This window comes from Lithobates pipiens, unplaced genomic scaffold (genome assembly GCF_037356315.1).
Source record: "Lithobates pipiens isolate NorthernLeopardFrog02 unplaced genomic scaffold, aLitPip1_a1.2 Scaffold_169, whole genome shotgun sequence".
In the NCBI taxonomy this organism is placed as follows: domain Eukaryota; kingdom Metazoa; phylum Chordata; class Amphibia; order Anura; family Ranidae; genus Lithobates; species Lithobates pipiens.
In genome coordinates this window covers 582060-601302 of record NW_027507754.1, presented here as the reverse complement: position 1 = coordinate 601302, position 19243 = coordinate 582060, and the positions used below count along the sequence as shown (strand labels likewise).

Genomic DNA, 19243 nt, shown 5'->3' with positions numbered 1-19243 from the left:
AATTTTTATATCTTTATGTTTGAAGCCTGAAATGTGGCAAAAAGTTGAAAAGTTCAAGGGGGCCGAATACTTTCGCAAGGCACTGCATTTTGAGGGGACAGCAAATTTACACTGTTATACCAGCTGTACACTCACTACTTTACATTGTAGAAAAGTGTAATTTCTTCAGTGAATAAAACATTTACAAAAATGTGAGGGGTGTACTCACTTTTGTGAGATACTGTATATTTATATACGTGATCCTGCACTTATGGGCAGCTCGCTCCCGCTTCATAGAATGCATGAAAGAAAAAAAAAAAAATCTTGAGCTTTTAGAACCACTTTAGCCCTTTTAACTCTCTTCTCTTAACAGGACTTCCATCCTCACCTGCTCCGTTGTGTGCTCCGTCCGCTTGAATGGTCAAACCATGATGACATTTACTCTCGGGCATGCACACAGGAGTCACGGCAACGGCACAGAGCTCTGATGGAATGGCACTCTCAATATGCCGTCCCTTCTGAGCGCAGGGCACACGCACCAGTGACGTCAGCTGCAGAAACAGCGAAAATCTCCTATACGTTTAGGAGATATTATACCTATAGGTAAGCTTTAATAAATATATTTTTCTGTAGGTACAAGTCACCAAGCGGTTTTTACTACCACTTTAAAGAAGAAAAAAAAAAAGCCAATAAATACAAACACGTAGGTAGGTGTCGCTTCTACTATACTAAAGCCCAAAAGCAAAGCAAAAATATCCCCTGGCTGAATCATCTCCTTGTTAAGCTGGAGAGGTGTGACCAGACTCCAACAAAAGTGCCTTTAAACACGGAATGATTGACAGGTAAACACCTATTTATGACAGCAATCCCAACCTGCAGGAACAGCTGTCCTCAGCTCACATTTCACTCCTATAGTAGCAACACTTGGACATTTCTACCCATACAAGAGAGACTCTTTACAGCCCCAATAAACCTGCTGATGGAAGAATTTTGCTTCTCTTTGGCTACAAACGGGCAATAAAATAAAGGTCCCCAGAAACGTGATTTTGAGATGAAGGTTTAACCTCTTGCTGACCACATAATGCATATATGCAACAGCAAGAAAGGTGGGCTTTAACCGCTTAAGCCCCGAACCATTTGGCTGGCCAAAGACCAGAGCACTTTTTTGCGATTCACAGCTGCGTCGCTTTAACGGACAATTGCGCGGTCGTGCAACGTGGCTCCCAAACATAGTCAACGTCCTTTTCACCCCACAAATAGAGCTTTCTTTTGGTGGCATTTGATCACTTCTGCGGTTTTTATTATTTGAGCGATAAAAAAAAAAAAAGCGAAAATTTTGAAAAATAAAAAAACATTTTTTACTTTTTGCTATAATAAATAACCCCAAAAATATATATTTGTTTTCCTCAGTTTAGGATGATAAGTATTCTTCTACATATTTTTGTTAAAAAAAAAAAAAATTGCAATAAACGTATATTGGTTTGCGCAAAAGTTATAGCGTCTACAAAATAGAGTTTTATGGCATTTTTATTAATTTTTTTTACTAGAAACGGCGGCGATCTGCGATTTTTATCGTGACCGCAACATTATGGCAGGCACTGACAATTTTGACACTTTTTGGGACCATTGACATTAATACAGCAATCAGTGCGACTAAAAATGCACTGATTACTGTAAAAATGTCACTGGCAGTGACGAGGTTAACACTAGGCGCCAGTGAAGGGGTTAATGTGTATCCTAGGAAGTGTTCTAACTGGATGGGGACTGTGCAGGGTGCAGGGAAAATAACAGATTGTTCATACTCTGAACAGAGGATCTGTCAGTTCTCCCCTCAGGGATCTGGAAACTGTTTAGACACACAGCTCCCTGTTCTCCGTGTGCCCCGAGTGATCGTGACCACCGGGCACTGGCATCGGCTTGGGGGTGAGCAGGGGCACGCACGTGCCCCTAGTGGCCGCCAATGGTACAGACGACGTACCATGACAGTGATTCACGCAGCTGAGCCATGTTGCCGCAGTATAACTGCGGCGGCTGGTCGGCATGCAGTTAATGTCTCGCCGCCGCTCATATGTGTCCACAGAAGTAAAGTTGTGTGCTATGGAATGGTTTCTTCACCGTAAGAACTGTGAAAATGTGGAATAGACTCCCTGCAGAGGGGGTTCTGGCCAGCTCAGTAGATTACTTTAAAAAAAGGCCTGGACTCTTTCCCAAATGTACATAATATAGGTAAAGTTGATCCATATCCGTTTGCCTCTCATGGGATCAAGAAGGAATTTTTTCCCCTGCTGTAGCAAATTGTACCATGCTTTACTGGGGTTTTTCACCTTCCTCTGGATCAACTGTGGGTGAAGGATTGTGTATATGGGATTGTATGAATTTGTTTTTGTTTTTTTGGTTTAACTGGATGGACTTGTCTTTTTTCAACCTGGCTAACTATGTAGCTCCCGGTACACTGACCAAGCTGTCACCGACAACTCTCAATCAAGGCTCTGGATCATGGGCCAGCGTCATGCGCTCCTGATCTTGAGGCTATGTGACTAGTGTGAGCCAATCACAGCAATCACAAGATACAGAAGTCTGGGTTAAAGTGGAACTTCAAGAGGAAGTAAAACCTGATGAGTTTACTTCCTCTTTCATTCCCTGCAAAGGCAAAGCATAATGGACTACTATGCATCGCATAGTAGTCCATTATGTGTCACTTACCTGACACAGGAGCCAGCGAAGTCACCGCTGTCCCCTGTAGTCCAGCGCATCCATCTTCTCGGTGGGGTCTCGCAGCTCCGCCGCTGTCATTCGGCGAAGCCGCGATGACGTCACTCCCGCGCATGCGCACTGGAGCCGACATGCGCGGCATCTTCATCGTTGTACGATGCCGCGCTCAGTGCGCCGCTGTCTACAGCGCATGCGCCGTAGACAGCGGTGCCTGTCTTTCGGCAAATATCTCCTAAACAGTATAGGTTTACGAGATATTTCTTGGACCTACAGGTAAGCCTTAATCTAGGCTTACCTGTAGGTCAAAGTGTGTTGTAAGGGTTTACAACCACTTTCACCCAGTAGGGAAAGCTCCACTCTTCCTCCTCCCCACCCTTATTTGGCACTTTTTTTTTCTTTCGGGGGGGGGGGGGGGGGGGGGGGGTACTTAGCTTTGACAGGTACCCGCTTTCCCACTTCTGGTCAGATTGCCACAGCGATCAGAGGGGGAAGCTCACCACCCTGCCCTTCCTCTGCAGCCTTATGTCACAAGTTCCAGAAAGGTGCCGGACCAGATGGCACAGCACTGCTCACCCATGGAGCAGCCAGATATGAAGACGCAAGCTGTCACTGCTGCTTACCAACATTTCGTATGGTGGAGAGTTTTAGTGTACACTTTGTGCCATTTTTACTAAGTGGAAAAAATGGATTCTAGTCCTCGCTTTGCAGGAATCCATCACTTCCCCCTTGTCAGAATGGCAATCTGTCTTGTTTACATAGGCAGACCCCCATCTTTTGTGCTTTACAGACGACTGCTGGGTACCAGGAGGACAGAGTGCCTGGCACCCGCAGGTGGGTTTCTGTATGCGAACATGCCAAATCGACTTTATATACACGCGATTCGGGCGCACAGCTGCCAATCTTTAGCAGTAAAACGGCTCTAGGATGGTCAGCAAGTGGTTAAATGTCAGCAGCTACAGCTCTTGTAGCTACTGACTTTTCATTTTACAAAATATGACTGAAGCGCCTCTTTAAGAGCCCTTTCACACTGCGGGCGTTTTTCAGGTGCTACATCGCTAAAAGCGCCTGAAAAAAAAGCGGCTACATTCACTCCAGTGTGAAAGCCCAAAGACTTTCACACTGGAATGGTGCGCTGGCAGGGCATCACAAAAAGTCCTGCCAGCAGCTTCTTTGGAGAAATCAATGGGGCAGCGCTGTGACACCGGCAGCGTTTTGCGGGCGGATATAACCCCTTTTCGGCCACTAGCGTTAAAACTGCCCCGCTAGTGGCCAAATAGCACCGCTTTACAGCCCACGCCCTAGGCGGCTTGGTGTGAAAGGGGTCTTGGAGGTTAAGGTATTATTATACCCGTTAGCTATCAAATCTAATGCAAAAGCATCAATAACAGGCTTATGGTGAAAATGCACCGACGTGGAACTACAAGTCCCTTCATGTCTCGGCCTTCCTGAGTCATGCTTGTGGCTGTCAGTCTTGCAGAACCTCATAGGACTTGCCCATCTCTGCTTCGGAGGTTCAAGGAAAAAAAAAAAAAATAAATAAAACACTACATTACAAGGTTCTGGAAATAACCTAAAAAACAAGCAGCCAAGAGAGGGGACGAGGCGGCGCTCACAACAGCACCGTCACCACAGTGAGAGCCCAGCTGTCAATCAGTGGCCTACCACAACATCCTCTGCGCTACTAGAAGGACGCCTAATGGGAAAAAAAAAAAAAGGTTACCGTTAAATTGACAGATTTAAGTAGGAACATTTCCCCACAAATCTCTTAGAAGCTGGCCTGCTATCAGGAAAAGCACCTCCATATTGACTAGAAAAACCCAAGCAGATTCGTTTCATGCTTCACAAGTGGAACTTTAGTCAGAAAATGAAGTCCTGCGAGATGATTTCAGGCTGGCCCCTTTTGCAGGTATAGCTATGTAAAAGAAAAATAAGTGTCTATACGGTTTAAAACCCAGTAATAATTGTCTCGCCCTGCTCTGCACATGCTCAGTTGATCTCCACTTTTAGGCACTGCTGAATTTGCAGAGACGGATCTGCTGACAGCTTTAAAGCAAGGCTATCCTTCACAGCCAATGAAGCTGCTTCTGTTTGAGCTGCAAATGCCATGGTGCTGCACATGTGATCAGTTAAGCCCCATACACACGGGCCAAATGTCGGGCGACATCAGCCAGTTCAATAAAAACCTGCCAACATTCAGGTGTAAGGTGCTTCCGACAGAAGTCGGCCAGATGAGCATGCTCCCGATCATCGATTTCGGCCGCTGACCAGCGTGTTCTGCCGAGGAAGGGGGGAGGGGTGTGTGTGTGTGTGTGTGTGGGGGGGGGGGGGGGGGGGGGAAATGGGACAAAATAGCTCAGCAGGGGAGATTGCTGTACTAACCTCGAATCATTAGTACAGCGGCTCCGAAAAACTTAGTGTGTCCAAGGCTTTATGACACCAGCCATTTGATGGTTTGAAAGCGCAAGCAAATGTGACAGTTAGATTCTTGGAATGCCAGGATTGCGATTTGTTTAAAACTGTTAAACCAATAGGTTTAGTTCCACTTTATGATTTACTGCTGTTCAGGGGCTCAGTGCTTCAGCAACATGGCAGCCTCCAGCAAGAAGACACAGGAGCAATGCTGGAAGAACTTTACAGCACACACTAAGTTTGGTAGTATACCGTAAATATTAATGGGAAATATATGTTCCTTGCCAAAGAACATTATTTTTTTTTATTAAGATGTTATGGGTAAAACTCTGCTTTGACCACATCCCAAGGTTGGCAGTCGTTGCAACTTTTTATGTAACACGGTATTAGCACAGTGATTTTTCAAACACTTTGGGGGAAAAAAAACAAAAAAACTCATGAATGAAAAAAATAAAATAAATAAAAAAGACAAAAACAGTAAAGTTAGAAGTTATCCACGTTTATTTTACAAAGTGAAAGATGATGTTACGCCGAGTAGATAGATACCCAACACATTAAGTTTATTTTTATTTTTTTAACAGATTACATGTTTAGTGTTACAGAGGAGGTCTTAGGCTGGAAATGTTGATTGTGCTCTAACCGCGATACCTCACATGTGTGATGTGAACGCAGTTTACATATGCGAGCACTTCTGTGCGTGGGGGGGGGGGGGGGGGGCTTTACTTTTTTTTATTCTGTATTTTACTTTAAAAAAAAAAAACACACTTTTTTTGATCACTTTTATTCCCATTTCAACGAATGTAAACATTCTTTGTAATAGGACCCCACATCTCTCCTCCAAGCTAGAAAGGCTGAGGAAAAAATAAATAAAACACACACACGCACGCACACACGCACACACACGCACGCACGCACGCACGCACGCACGCACGCACGCACGCACGCACGCACGCACGCACACACGCACACACCTCTCAGCTCTTCCAGCCGCATCCTCGGGATTGTTTATGTCTACCAGCCAGGACGTGACGTCATAACGTTGCGCCCGGACCTCCAAGGGTCATAGAGATGACATCTGGTTAACAGAAATCTCTATGGTATACTACCAGCGACGACAGATCCATCTCTGGCTCACGATCAGATGGGTGAGCCAGGGGAAGCACCGGAGCGGTGGGGGATGTCCCCTCCCCCCACCTGTAAGAACGATCAAGCGGCTAAACCATCACTAATTTTGTTTTTACGGTACACAGAATCGCCACCAGAAAAAAAATGATACCTGGATAATGCCTGTAGCTGCAGGCATCTTTTAGTTATCACCAAAGTCCATGATGTCATATGACGTACCTTGAGCTGGAAGTGGTTAAGATTAGAAACAGGGAGCCAAGGGTAAGCAAAATTCTATTTTTTTAAATTATTCATTCTTCTTTTGAATTTTCTACACACACCAAGACCCCTTTCACACAGGCATTTTGCAGGCGCTATAGCGTTAATAGCGCCTGAAATCCGCCCTAAAACAGCTGCTTTATTGTCTCCAGGGTGAAAGCCCGAGGGCTTTCATGCTGGATCGGTGCGCTGGCAGGGTGTCAGGAAAAATGCCGCCAGCAGCTTCTTTGGACTGGTGAAGGAGCGTTGCATTTACCACTCCTGCCCATTGAAATCAATGGGGCAGCGCGGCTATACCACCGGCAAACCGTCGCTATTGCGGCACATTGCGGGCATTTTTAACCCTTTATCGACTGCTAGCGGGGTTTAAAAAAAACGTTTGCGGCCGAAATGCGCCGCAAATCAGACGGTAAAAAAACCTCTAAAAATAGTGCCGTTTGACCGCCAATGCTATGGGTGGCACAGTGTGAAAGGGGTCTAAACTAAGTGAAATCTCACGTGCAATGTAAAGGTTTCCTGAACCAGGATTACCAATGGCACCTGAAGCCAATTTTCTGCCTAGGTGTATTTAGTAACAGGTAGGTGGCTCCAAGAGAGACATCCACTCTAACCAATACAAGTAGTCCAAAGATAAATAAAACATTACCAACAAGTAGAAATGAACAGGCAGCTCGCTCACTGATACCATCACCAATGTAGAACCAGCGCAAAGCGGATTTTCACTTTTTCAGCCAAATTGGGATAACACCTTTATATTTATATTTATTACATCCCCATTCACACAGCATAAAACGTAAAAATTAAAAATATATAGCAGCCTAGCTTTTTAGATGCTTTATTTCTGACCCTCCGGCAAGGAACAAACTGCATAATTCTCTCTGTTTATGAGGGGCTGAGCAGCTGTTTGTCATAGTAAAGACTTTTGTGTACTGTGCAGGTAGATCTTCATTATCAATTGTAAGTGGATCTGAACACGGTCTGTCCTAACAGTTAAAGCTGTGTTCCAGCCTCACACTGTAGCTGCTGACTTTTAACAAGGACACTTACCTGTCCAGGGAGCCCACGATGTCGGCCCCTCGAGGATGATCCATCGGCTCGGGTGCAGGCGCCGCCATTGTATCTAAGGGAAACCGGCAGTGGAGCCTTCAGGCTTCATGGTCTGTTTCCTACTATGCAAGGCGCACATTGCTAGTCTGAACACACAGGTCCCAGAAGGCAGCGGGGAGGAGGAAACGGTGCCCTGGGCTACAGCAGTTCACTCAGTACTTCATAAAAAGGCAAGGAAAAATACAAAAACGAGTGGTGGACTTTCCTTTAAGGTAAAGTTGTAAAAGTGGGTGGAACTGCACTTTAAAGGCATTCAGGCTGAACTTTTTGCATTGTATGTTGAGGACAGACTTGGGACAGGCTCGCTTTAATATTGTTAAAAAAATAAAATAATAAAACACAACCTTTTAGTCAACCATGACCCCTTGAGAAACATCTAAAAAGGCAAGTTTTTTTTTTTTTTTAAATCATGTTATACTTAACTGCACAACTGGGACCAATCCTATTTAATTAAGAAGATCTGAACTAGAAAAGCTACAATTTCTGTGGAAATTGTGCAGTGTTCTTGCCTTCACCTACTGTAGTGGGCGGAGTAACTGGGGGGGTCAATGTTTTGGCTGATCATGGGAGGTCATGTTTTGGCTGGTCATAATGTTTTGACTGATCATGGGGTTGTCAGCTTTCGTCACCTCCCACTCTTGTTATAAACATTTCACCATTAATTCCTATGGGACAAATTTCGCCGCAAAAACTACGGTATTTCGTGAACCATCCGGCAAAACGTTCCACAAAGTAATAGCGCACCAATCAGGAACAATCCGTACGTTTCGGTATATTACTGTCCATGTAGTGTAAAATCTGTGGGAGGAGTTAGGGTGGTAAATTTGGCTATAATAATATGCGAGATAACAGTAAGTGTTCTTGCAATGCAAGAACACTTAATGGGGTGGGCAACTACAGTTGTGCTCATAAGTTTACATACCCTGGCAGAATTTATCCTCAGGAAGAATATACTGGAAATGGAGAGTCCAGAGAAGGGCAACAAAGCTAGTAAAGGGTCTGGAGGATATTAGTTATGAGGAAAGGTTACAAGCCCTGAACTTATTCTCTATGGTGAGGCCGCTTGAGAGGGGATAGGATTTCAAAAACCATACTGGTGACCACAATAGGGATGAAACTTTTACTCGTAAAGGAATTTAATAAGACACGTGACCATTCACTAAAATTAGAATAGAAGAGGTTTAACCTTAACCACTTAAGGACCGCCGTATTGCCATTGTACGTCATCACAATGGCACAGGCAGGCACAAGCACATACATGTACATGCTTGCCTTCCAGCGGGTGGGGGGTCCGATCTGACCCCCTCCCGCTGGATATGGCGGTCCGGTTCGCTCCAGGAGCGATCCGTGATGAGGGGATGGCCGTTGGTTTCTGGCCACCCCCTCTGGATCACTCCTGGCCAATGACAAGCTTCCTCCCACTGTGTATTGTTTACACAGGAAGGAGGAAGTGATGTCATTCTCCTCGGGGCGGTCTTTTTGACCGGACTACGAGGAGAAAAGACTAAAAGTAAGTGCACCAAAACACTACACTGACATGTAGGTACACATAGGTACACAAACCCCCCCCCCCCCCAGTCACAGTGTCACTGATTGCATTGATCATTTCTTTACTGATCACTGCATTCAGTGTCAGTTGTAACATTTAAAACTGTCAGGGCAGTTAGTGTTAGGTCCAGGGTAGCCCCCCTATCACCCCCCAATAAAGATTTAACCCCCTGATTGCCCCTAGTTAACCCTTTCACCCCCTTTTGCCACAGTCCCTAAGCGATCATTTTTCTGATCGCTGCATTAGTGTCGCTAGGTAGCTAGTTATTTTTTTAGGTTCACCGCCAGGTTTTTATAGCGTTAGGTACCCCCATATACTACCCAATAATGGTTTTATCCCCCCGATTGCCCCTAGTTAACCCTTTCACCACTGATCACCGTATAAGTGTTACGGGTGACTCTGGTTAGTTTGCTTTTTATAGCATCAGGGCACCCACCATTTATTACCCAATAAAGGTTTAACCCCCTGATCACCCGGCGGGTGATATCAATTAGGTTTTAGGGTCAGGGTCTGCGTCGCCCCAGGCAGCGCTAGGCTAGTGCCAGTACCGCTAACACCCACACACAAAGCATAAACCTCCTGTAGTGGTATAGAATCTGAACAGATCCATATCTGATCTGATCAGATCTATACTAGCGTCCCCAGCAGTTCAGGGTTCCAAAAAACCGCATTGTTAGCGGGATCAGCCCAGATACCTGCTAGCACCTGCGTTTTGCCCCTCCGCCCAGCCCACCCAAGTGCAGTATCGATCGATCACTGTCACTTACAAAACACTAAACACATAACTGCAGCGATCGCAGAGTCAGGCCTGATCCCTGCCATCGCTAACAGTTTTTTTTGGTAGCATTTTATATTTAAATCCGGAAGGCAGTGCTTGGCTTTCGGGGTCCCGTACGTGGCTAGGCTCGCAAAAAGTCCCCCACATGTGGTATCCCCGTACTCGGGAGAAGCAGCAGAATTTATTTTGGGGTGTAATTTGACTTATGCCCATAGCATGTGTGAGCAATATATCATTTAGTGACAACTTTGTGCAAAAAAAAAAAAAAGTTTGTAATATTACCGCAACTTGTGGCAAAATATAAAATATTCCATGGACTCAACATGCCTCTCAGTAAATAGCTTGGGGTGTCTACTTTCCAAAATGGGGTCATTTGGGGGGGTTTTGTGCTATTTTGGCATTTTATGGCCTTCGAAACTGATAGGTAGTGAGGAGTGAAATTAAAAATTTGCACCCTTAGAAATCCTGAAGGTGGTGATTGGTTTTCGGGGTGCCGTGCGCGACTAGACTCCCAAAAAGTCCCACACATGTGGTATCCCCATACTCGGGAGAAGTAGCAGAATATATTTTGGGGTGCAATTCCACATATAACTATGGCATGTGTGAGCAATATATCATTTAGTGACAACTTTTTGTAATTTTTTTTTTTGTCATTATTCAATCCCTTAGGACAAAAAAAAATATTCAATGGGCACAGCATGCCTCTCAGAAATTTCCTTGGGGTGTCTACTTTCCAAAATGGAGTCATTTGGGGGGGGATTTGTACTGCCCTGCCATTTTAGCACCTCAAGAAATGAGATAGGCAGTCAAATTAAAAGCTGTGTAAATTCCAGAAAATGTACTCTAGTTTTTAGACGCTATAACTTTTGCGCAAACCAAAAAATATACGCTTATTGACATTTTTTTTTACTAAAGACATGTGGCTGAATAAATTTTGCCCTCAATGTATGACTAAAATTTAGTTTATTCGATTTTTCTTATAACAAAAAGAAGAAAATATCTTTTTTTTTAAAAAAATTTTCGCTCTTTTTCCATTTATATCGCAAATAATAAAAAAAATCGCAGAGGCAATCAAATACCATCAAAAGAAAGCTCTATTTGTGGGAAAAAAAGGACGTAAATTTCGTTTGGGTGCAATATTGCATGACCGCGCAATTACCAGTTAAAGCAGCACAGTGCGAAATTGGAAAAAGACCTCTGGTCCTTAAGGTGTTTATTGGTCCGGGGCTGTAGTGGTTAAACGGATAGAGGGTTCTTTACTGTAAGAGCGGTTAGGATGTGGAAATTTCTTCCACAGGCGGTGGTGGTCTCAGCGTGGAGCATAGACAATTTAAAAAAAACGATTAGACACCTGCACATACAATGTAATACTGACATATAATCACACACATAGTAGGGAGGTTGAAAAAAGTCCAACCTATTTAACTAATACTGTGCAACTATGTAATGGTTTTGCACAGAGCAGCACCAAATCGCTTCTTTCTGGGTCCCCTACTGGCACTCTTGGCTTCCCCCCCCCCCTGACCAGTGCCCCCAATTGCAAGCCGCTTGCTATGGGAGCACTAGGGCGTGCTTGCTCCCGAGCCCCTCTCTATGCATACATAAGACAAATAGCCACGGATTGGCCCCACCCTCCACTCTATTGCCATTGGCTGTGATTGACAGCAGAAGGAGTCAATGGCCCCCCCTGCTGTGTCTCAGCTAATGATGAGAGAGACCTGAAACAGCCAAGGCTCCCATGCACATCACTGGATCAAAGTAAGGGCTCAGATAAGCAGCACACAAGGCATGAAGGTAAAAACCCTCAAGTCTTTACAACCACTCTAAGTATGCTGTGTGAATGAACATAAACATAGTGGGGTTCTCTCAAATTTGACTGCAAAAAGAGTTAATGTGCTTTAACAGAAATAGAGGATTCACAACATATAGTCTTGTCTGTCCATCTTCTGCTCCAACATGTTTCAACCCACAAAGGCCTAATCTTTAAGCCCTTTGTGGGGGCAAGACACAATGGAGAAGTTTACTGTACATAGTCAACGCTACGAGTGTATTGTGGGGTCCCCAGCTGCCATAGTGATGTGCAGAATACATTCTCCCTACAGTAAAGGTGACCAGGTGGCTGTAGAACTGCCCAGATCACATTTACTGAATAATCAATCAACTACTGTAAAAATTCTCAAGCTCATAGCTGCAGCCATGATCTTTGCATCGAGGACATTTTTATATGTTCAGTGGACAGCAAGTGTTTAACCCTTTAAGGACCACCCCACGCAGATACACTGTGGCAGGGCAGCCCTTCAGCGTGAAATCACGTACCTGTACTTCATTTTATGCACTGGTTCTGGGACACCTGCGCGCCGGTAACCCACTCTCACTGTGATTGGACACAGTGGAAGCCAATCACCGGATCTGGAGGACCAGATGTCCTCTGGGACACGCCAATCGTTCCCTGGAGAGGCAGAACAGCAGTCTGCCTATGTAAACAAGGCAGACAACCGTTCAGTGAGAGGGGAAGACAGATCTTGTGTTTCTGTCCTCCCCCCGCCCCCCCCCCCCAGTCAACTAACCCCCTAGGAGCGCATTTAACCATTTGATCACCCCTGATATTAACCCCTACCCTGCCACTGTCATTAGTAAAGTGACAGTGTATTTTTTAGCACTGATCAATGTATTGTGTCACTGGTCCCCAAAAAGTGTCACTTAGTGTCCAATTTGTCCGAGGCAGTCCCGCTAAAAAATAACTGATCGGCGCCTTTACTAGTAACAAATAAAAATTCCAAAAATATATCCTATAGTTTGTAGACACTAGTTTTTTTTGTTTTTTTGGGGGTATGTTTTATAGCAGAGAGTAAAAAATACTGTTTGTTTGTTTTTCAAAAACAGTCTGCTTTTTTGGTTAATAGCACAGAAAAAAAATAAATAAATAAATAAAAAAAAAAAAAATCACAGGGATTTTAAAATACCACCAAAAGATAGCTCTATTTTTGGGGGAAAAGGACAATTTTATTTGGGTACGTTACACGACTGCGCAAATGTCAAGTAAAGGAATGCAGTGCCGTATCACAAAAATGGCCTGGTCAGGAAGGGGAGTAAATCTTCCCAGCGCTATTCATCTAAATGTCACACATCAACTTCCATATAAATCGTTTTATTCAATAAGACAATGTTTTCTAAGTGGACCAGAATGAAGACTTAAAATGTAAAAAAAACAAACACACACTAGAGGGCTCTCATTTTCGAATGCACATCAAGAACTTTTATAGGCGGGGTCTTTATTTTGCACTGCATTCATGCCACAGCCGTTTTTTCCCAGGAATGGTCCTCCCCAACGAGCCTTAAACCAAGGAAAAACACAAGTGACAGGTGATCTTGCATACATAACCTAAACCAGGGTTCTCCAAACTGCTGCCCGAGGCCCTTAGCGAGCCGCCATCCGGCCCTTGGGGCACTATTACTTCCAATGATATGATGCACAAATCCTCCCACCGACGACAACAATGGGGCACTATTTCTTCCACTAATACCAATGACGGGGCACTACTCCCCTTCCTACTGACAAACACCGCTGAGGCTGTGTTTATTCTCACTGATGCTGGGCCCGAGGCATCTTCTACCCCCACTGGCCACAATCCGGCCCCACTAAAGTCTAAAGGACAGTAAACCGTCCCTTTGTTTGAAAAGCTTAGAGACCCGACCTAAAATATTGTCCTTTTGCCCAATATAACAAAGTTCACGCACAGTACTTTCATGCCTTTAAGGCTATTAATCTGAAATTAAAGGGTTAGTTCACCTTTAATTGGCCCTAGTATGCATATGAATGCGAGTTAGGGACCTTAAAGCGGAGGTTCACATAAAAATTGAACCTCCGCTTTTCGGAACCCTCCCCCCCTCCAGTGTCACATTAGACACCTTTTAGGGGGAGGGGGGTGCAGATACCTGCCTAAGACAGGTATTTGCACCCACTTCCAGGCATAGACTGCCCCACCTCGCTGTCTGCTTGGACACACATGGGTCCCAGAGACAGCGCGGACCAGTCTCATTGCGCTGCGCGACTTGCGCATGCACAGTAGGGAACCAGGAAGTGAAGCTGCAACACTTCACTTCCTGATTCCCTCACAGAGATTGGCAGCGCCGGCAGCAGCTGAGAGATTGCTCGGCTTCGGCTACCAACATCACTGGACTCCAGGAAAGGTAAGTGTCCATTTATTAAAAGTCAGCAGCTGCAGTATTTGTAGCTGCTGGCATTTAATAATTTTGTTTTAGGTGGACTCCCTCTTTAAAACAAAGCTTCCTGAGGGCAGAGACTGATGTGAATGTACAATATATATGTGTAAAGCGCTGCATAAATTGACAGCACTACACAAAGTACCTAAAGTTAATAGAGACTAAAAGGGGAGGCGTCCAATATTAGTTCATCTTTACATTTTTGTGGTGAACATCTTAAAGTGTTACTAAGAAAAGAAAATCCCCTTTTCATTGGTACTTTGTAGGCAACAACCACACAACTGAATTAGAAAATTTTATTAAGTATACATAAAATCATTCGATCGCAAAGTGATCGTGTATTTAAAAAGGACATAGCAAAAACTACACAAACCCCCCCCCCCCCCACACACACACACAGTTACATGGTATGTATGAATTGTTGCACATGCTCTAACGCATGCGGCGATACCTCATGTGTGGTTTTAACGGCGTTTACATGTGTGGGAGGGACTTGCGTTTGCTTCTGAGCGCGAGCTAACAGGGACGGGCATTTAAAAAAAAAAACATTTTACACTTTTTTACATTTTTCTTTTTTTGATCAATTTTATTCCTATAACAAGGAATGTAAACATCCCTTGTAATAGGAATCTGTGTGACGGGTCCTCTTTATGGAGAGATGCGGGGTCAATAAGACCCCACATCTCTTCTCCAGGCTGGAATGCATGGGATTGGTGAGAAAAAAAAAAAAAGAAATCACTGATCGCGTGCCGACAGCCGCGATCGTGGCTTTGTTGACACCTGGGAACCCGGATGCAACGTCATAATGTGACGCCAGGGCCTCCGATGGTCAGAGATGACTGGTGACAAACTGGTCACCGGAAATCTCTATCATAGTCATCAGGCACCAGCCAAATCTTTCTCCGGGCCCCCGATGGCATGGGAGAGCCCGGAGAAACACCGGATGGCTGCAGGAGGGACGTCACCTATAAGAACAATCAAGCGGCCGCTATGATCGTTCTTATAGTGCACAGAATCCCCGGCTGGAAATGATATCTGAATGATGCCTCTAGCTGCAGGCATCATTCAGCTATCCCCGCATAAAGTCAAGGACGTCATTGGACTATGTGCGGCAGGGAAGGAGTTAAATACAAAATAAAAGTTTTATACATATCAGGCAGCAAAACTGTTAGGCGACACACAACCACATTACAGTCTATGACAGCACTCCCCCCTTTAGCCAAACTGTACCCATGTATGTACATCATACAAACAAAAAACCTCATCACCACAATAAGCTGAACACAACATGACAACTTCCTCTTCGTTTTATGGATTGTTTGCAGCTTTCACTTAATGACAACCAAGTGTGGAAATCAAAGACTTCTAAACATAGAAAGAAGCCAGTACGATGACGCAATTTCTACGGCATGTTGATTCTGTATACTCAGGCATTCATAATTTAAAACATGGGAAGAGAGTACACTGGATTTACATCTATAGCCCTTATTAGAAATGGTTAGTGGTAATTAAAGAGGAAGAGTTAAAGTGTTACTAATCCCACAACAGTAAAATCAGTCAGTATTTGCAGTAAAGCATGCTTGTTATACTCACTGTGTAACCTAAGGGGTTAATCCTCTGCATAAAAAGAATGTTTGATCCCGTCTTCTCTGATCTTCTTCCAGGGATTTCAGAACAGGTCCAGATAAGACAGAGCCTTTGGAGTCAGGCTGCACATGCTCAGTTTGCTAGAGAGGTTTTTCTCTTATTGGGAGTGTGCATGTGATCAGCACAGGGCCAATCAGCACTGTCCAGACAGATGGTCAGGGGTCCTGCATCCTGATAGGATAGTCGGAGGAAAATTAAAACTCCTACTACAAGCTTTAACCAGACACAGATGGAAGTCACAAGACTGCTATATACTGTTGATTATAAAAGATATGTAGCAGTTTATATTTACTAAAATAATTAAATTTCCATGTTCTGTGTACTGTAGGAGATCAGACATAGTGAATGCAGGCTCCTGGGTTTAGTAATACTAACTCCACAATTCAGCAGGGTCAGACACCTTCCACTACATTAACCTACCTCCTCATTTAGTTACAGATTTATACTCAAACCCACCCACTTTCTGGCCTTCCTCCCGCTCCCATCTTGGTTTCATTAATCTGGGGCGTCCTCCCCTCCTCCCACATTCTTCTTTCAGCTTTGATGCTGCATTGTCTCCCTGACCACCCTTCTCATTACCTTTAACCTTTAACTTGATCCACACACATTTATGATGGTAATTTTTCCGCTATACCCAATGTACGTTACACCACCACACACACACTACCTCTAATCCTAGTTCTTCACTACCCACTACTTCCCCTCTTAACCAAAGAGGTAACAGGACCAGGACTGTTCAATCCCGCCCAATGATCTCATGTTAGTTTCCTTCCAACACTAAGATTATGGTTCAGCCAACATCCCCACCCCCGATACTTTTGTTCAAATTGTCACGGTAATGTTTTTTTGTTACCACTTGCACAATATCATATGGACCATTATGAACACTGAAATATATACACTGTATTATCTACTGATGCTGTGGTGTCCTCAAAGTGTTCCTAAACCCAGAACCCTGTAAGTCACTATATCTGGTCTCCCACAGTACACAGAACATGGAAAAGCAATTATTTTAACAAATATAAACTGCTAAATACCTTTTCTCATAATCAGTCTTGTGACTTCTATCAGTGTCTGCTTAAAGCTTGTAGGAGGAGTAGTCATTCTCTCCTGATCCTGTCTGGACAGTGCTGATCACATGCACTCTCCAAGGGAAAAAAAAAATAGCTCTAGCAATACACACCAAACTGAGCATGTGCAGCCTCTGACTCCTAATGCTCTGTTCTATCTGGAGATGGGTTGGGGTTAAAGTAGGAGGATCATAGAAGACCTGTTCACACATCCTTTATACACAATGCATAGGGTTAACCCCTTAAGTTCCACAGTGAGTATAACAAGTATGCTTTACTGCATATACAGACTGATTTTACTGTTGCGGGTTTAGGAACACTTTAAGAAGGCATAAAAAAGTTGGTATGTAAAATATTGATAACACTTGCCATTAAAAATAGGAGGTCCAGCCTGTGTAAACAAAAAAAAAAAAAAAGTCAGCGGCTACTAATACTGTAGCTGCTCACTTTTAATATATAAAAAAGGACACTTACCTGTCCAGGGAGTCTGCCATGTTGGCACCCAAAGCCGACCCATCCATTGGCTTTGGGTGCAAGCGCCGACATCCTTACTAAAGGGAAACAGGAAGTGAAGCGTTGCAGCTAAACCGCCCGTTTCCTACTGCAAGTCGTGCTGCGCTTTCTGAATGGCCCCGCCATCTTTTGGGACCTGTGTCTCCCAGAAGGTAGTGGGGGGGGGGGGGGGGGGAAGGAGGGGTTGCAAATGATGTAGGTCGCTGTGACTCCCTTACACAGAAGTGGGATATCCGCCGTCGACCCAAAGAAATGTGCCACCAGAGGGGGAAGCAGATAAGGGGAGCTTCCACTTTTAGAACTAAAATCACGAGGGGGGGGGGGGGTTTGTAAAAAATAAAAAATGTGCTGTAGAGCTGTGTTAAACAAAAAACTGCATATACATTCTCTCTTTGATTATAGGGTAAAACTCTAAATTTATTTAGCTATTTTCTCTTCAGGTCTAATGTTATTCATTCATAGGAATAGTGTATCAGGAAATATGGCAGCATTACCTAGGATTTAGGCTTTTTTCACATAGGCGGACCATTTGTGTCATCAGTTGAGCCACTTTTTTTAAACGAAAAAAAAACAAAAAAAAACAAATGAAATTTATATCAGGGTTCTTAAAGAAGAACTTCAGGTTTTTACTACATTTCCAAGCTGGCCCAAATGAACCATGTCCCCTCACCAACTTGTGAGGCCGCCGGATGTGCGGTATAAACTGTATGTAGCTGAGGCCTTATACAGAACACCACATCGTGTTCTGGGCGCAAGCCGAGACTTCCGGTCTCATACCCGGAAAAAACACAGGAGAGTCTACAGCAGTGGCGCTCATTCATTCAGAGAGCAATACATTCTATCAATGAAAACAAAGCTTCCTCTGATTAGTCAGAGAGGAGTGCTGATGTCACACCTCTCAGCCATTCAGAGGATGCTTTATAATCATAGAATACATAACTCCCTCCCAATGGATGAGCGCCACTGCTGTAGACTCTGTGTACCCGGACAGCCTCAGCTACATACAGTGGCCTCACAAGTGTGCAAATTGCATGAAAACCTGCAGTTCTTTACCCACTAGAGTCCTGGAGCCTTTATTTCACAAGGGAAAAAAAAAAAAAAGTGGAGCGTTTGTCCTTTTACATCCAATTTTAAGCCGTTTACATCCGTTTTTAGTTTTATTTTAAATGGAAGAAAATTATATGGCTTGGAGTCAAAAAACAGATGTTGACGGAAGCGGATGTAAACAGATGTTTACATGGATGAATACCTGACATCAGTGCACCTCTAACAGATGGATGAAAATACATGTGCATGTGTGAAAGGGGCCCATCAAGTTCCTCTACTGGACAAAATGCAGTCATTTCCCGATTCACTCTTTATGAATTGAAGACATTCAACATTGAGAGACTGTGTGTGGCCTAACAGTTCATTTTACTTCATTAGCATAACGACAAACTATTTCACTGGACGAAAATCTCTGCAAATTTTTATTTATTTTTTATAATAAATTCAGAGGAATATCTGATTTTCTGGGAAAAGCACATCATTCCAAAATAATCGTCACAAAATTGTGGTGTTACCTCATTGCCATACACCATGAGGTGGTGAGTTGTAATCAAAGACTTGAAGACTACCACCCAGCTGCTGTTGGTCGTTCGTTCAAATAACGTGTCTGCCAGTTGTGGGATGTTTACATTCATCTCATTTGTGCACTGGATCAAATCTGAAAAACAGCAAAACGCACAAGTTTTAAATGCGAGACTCTAAAATAAAATTGTCAACCACATTCAGCCATTTCTTGAAAATGAATTCCACCCAAAACAGATATCCCGCTTGTGTTCTTCCTGGCAATTCCAGCCACATGTTGGCTTGTAACTCTTGAGAAATCCA

The 19243-nt window shown here is 43.9% G+C and overlaps 1 protein-coding gene across 1 annotated transcript in view; it reads right to left on the bottom strand.

Annotated features, from left to right (window-relative positions):
- The window catches only part of PICALM (phosphatidylinositol binding clathrin assembly protein), a 160762-nt gene that overhangs the window by 102348 nt on the left and 39171 nt on the right, over positions 1 to 19243 (bottom strand). The window contains 1 exon segment of the mRNA XM_077484929.1: positions 18934 to 19076. Within this exon segment, the coding sequence (XP_077341055.1) occupies positions 18934 to 19076 (143 nt within the window).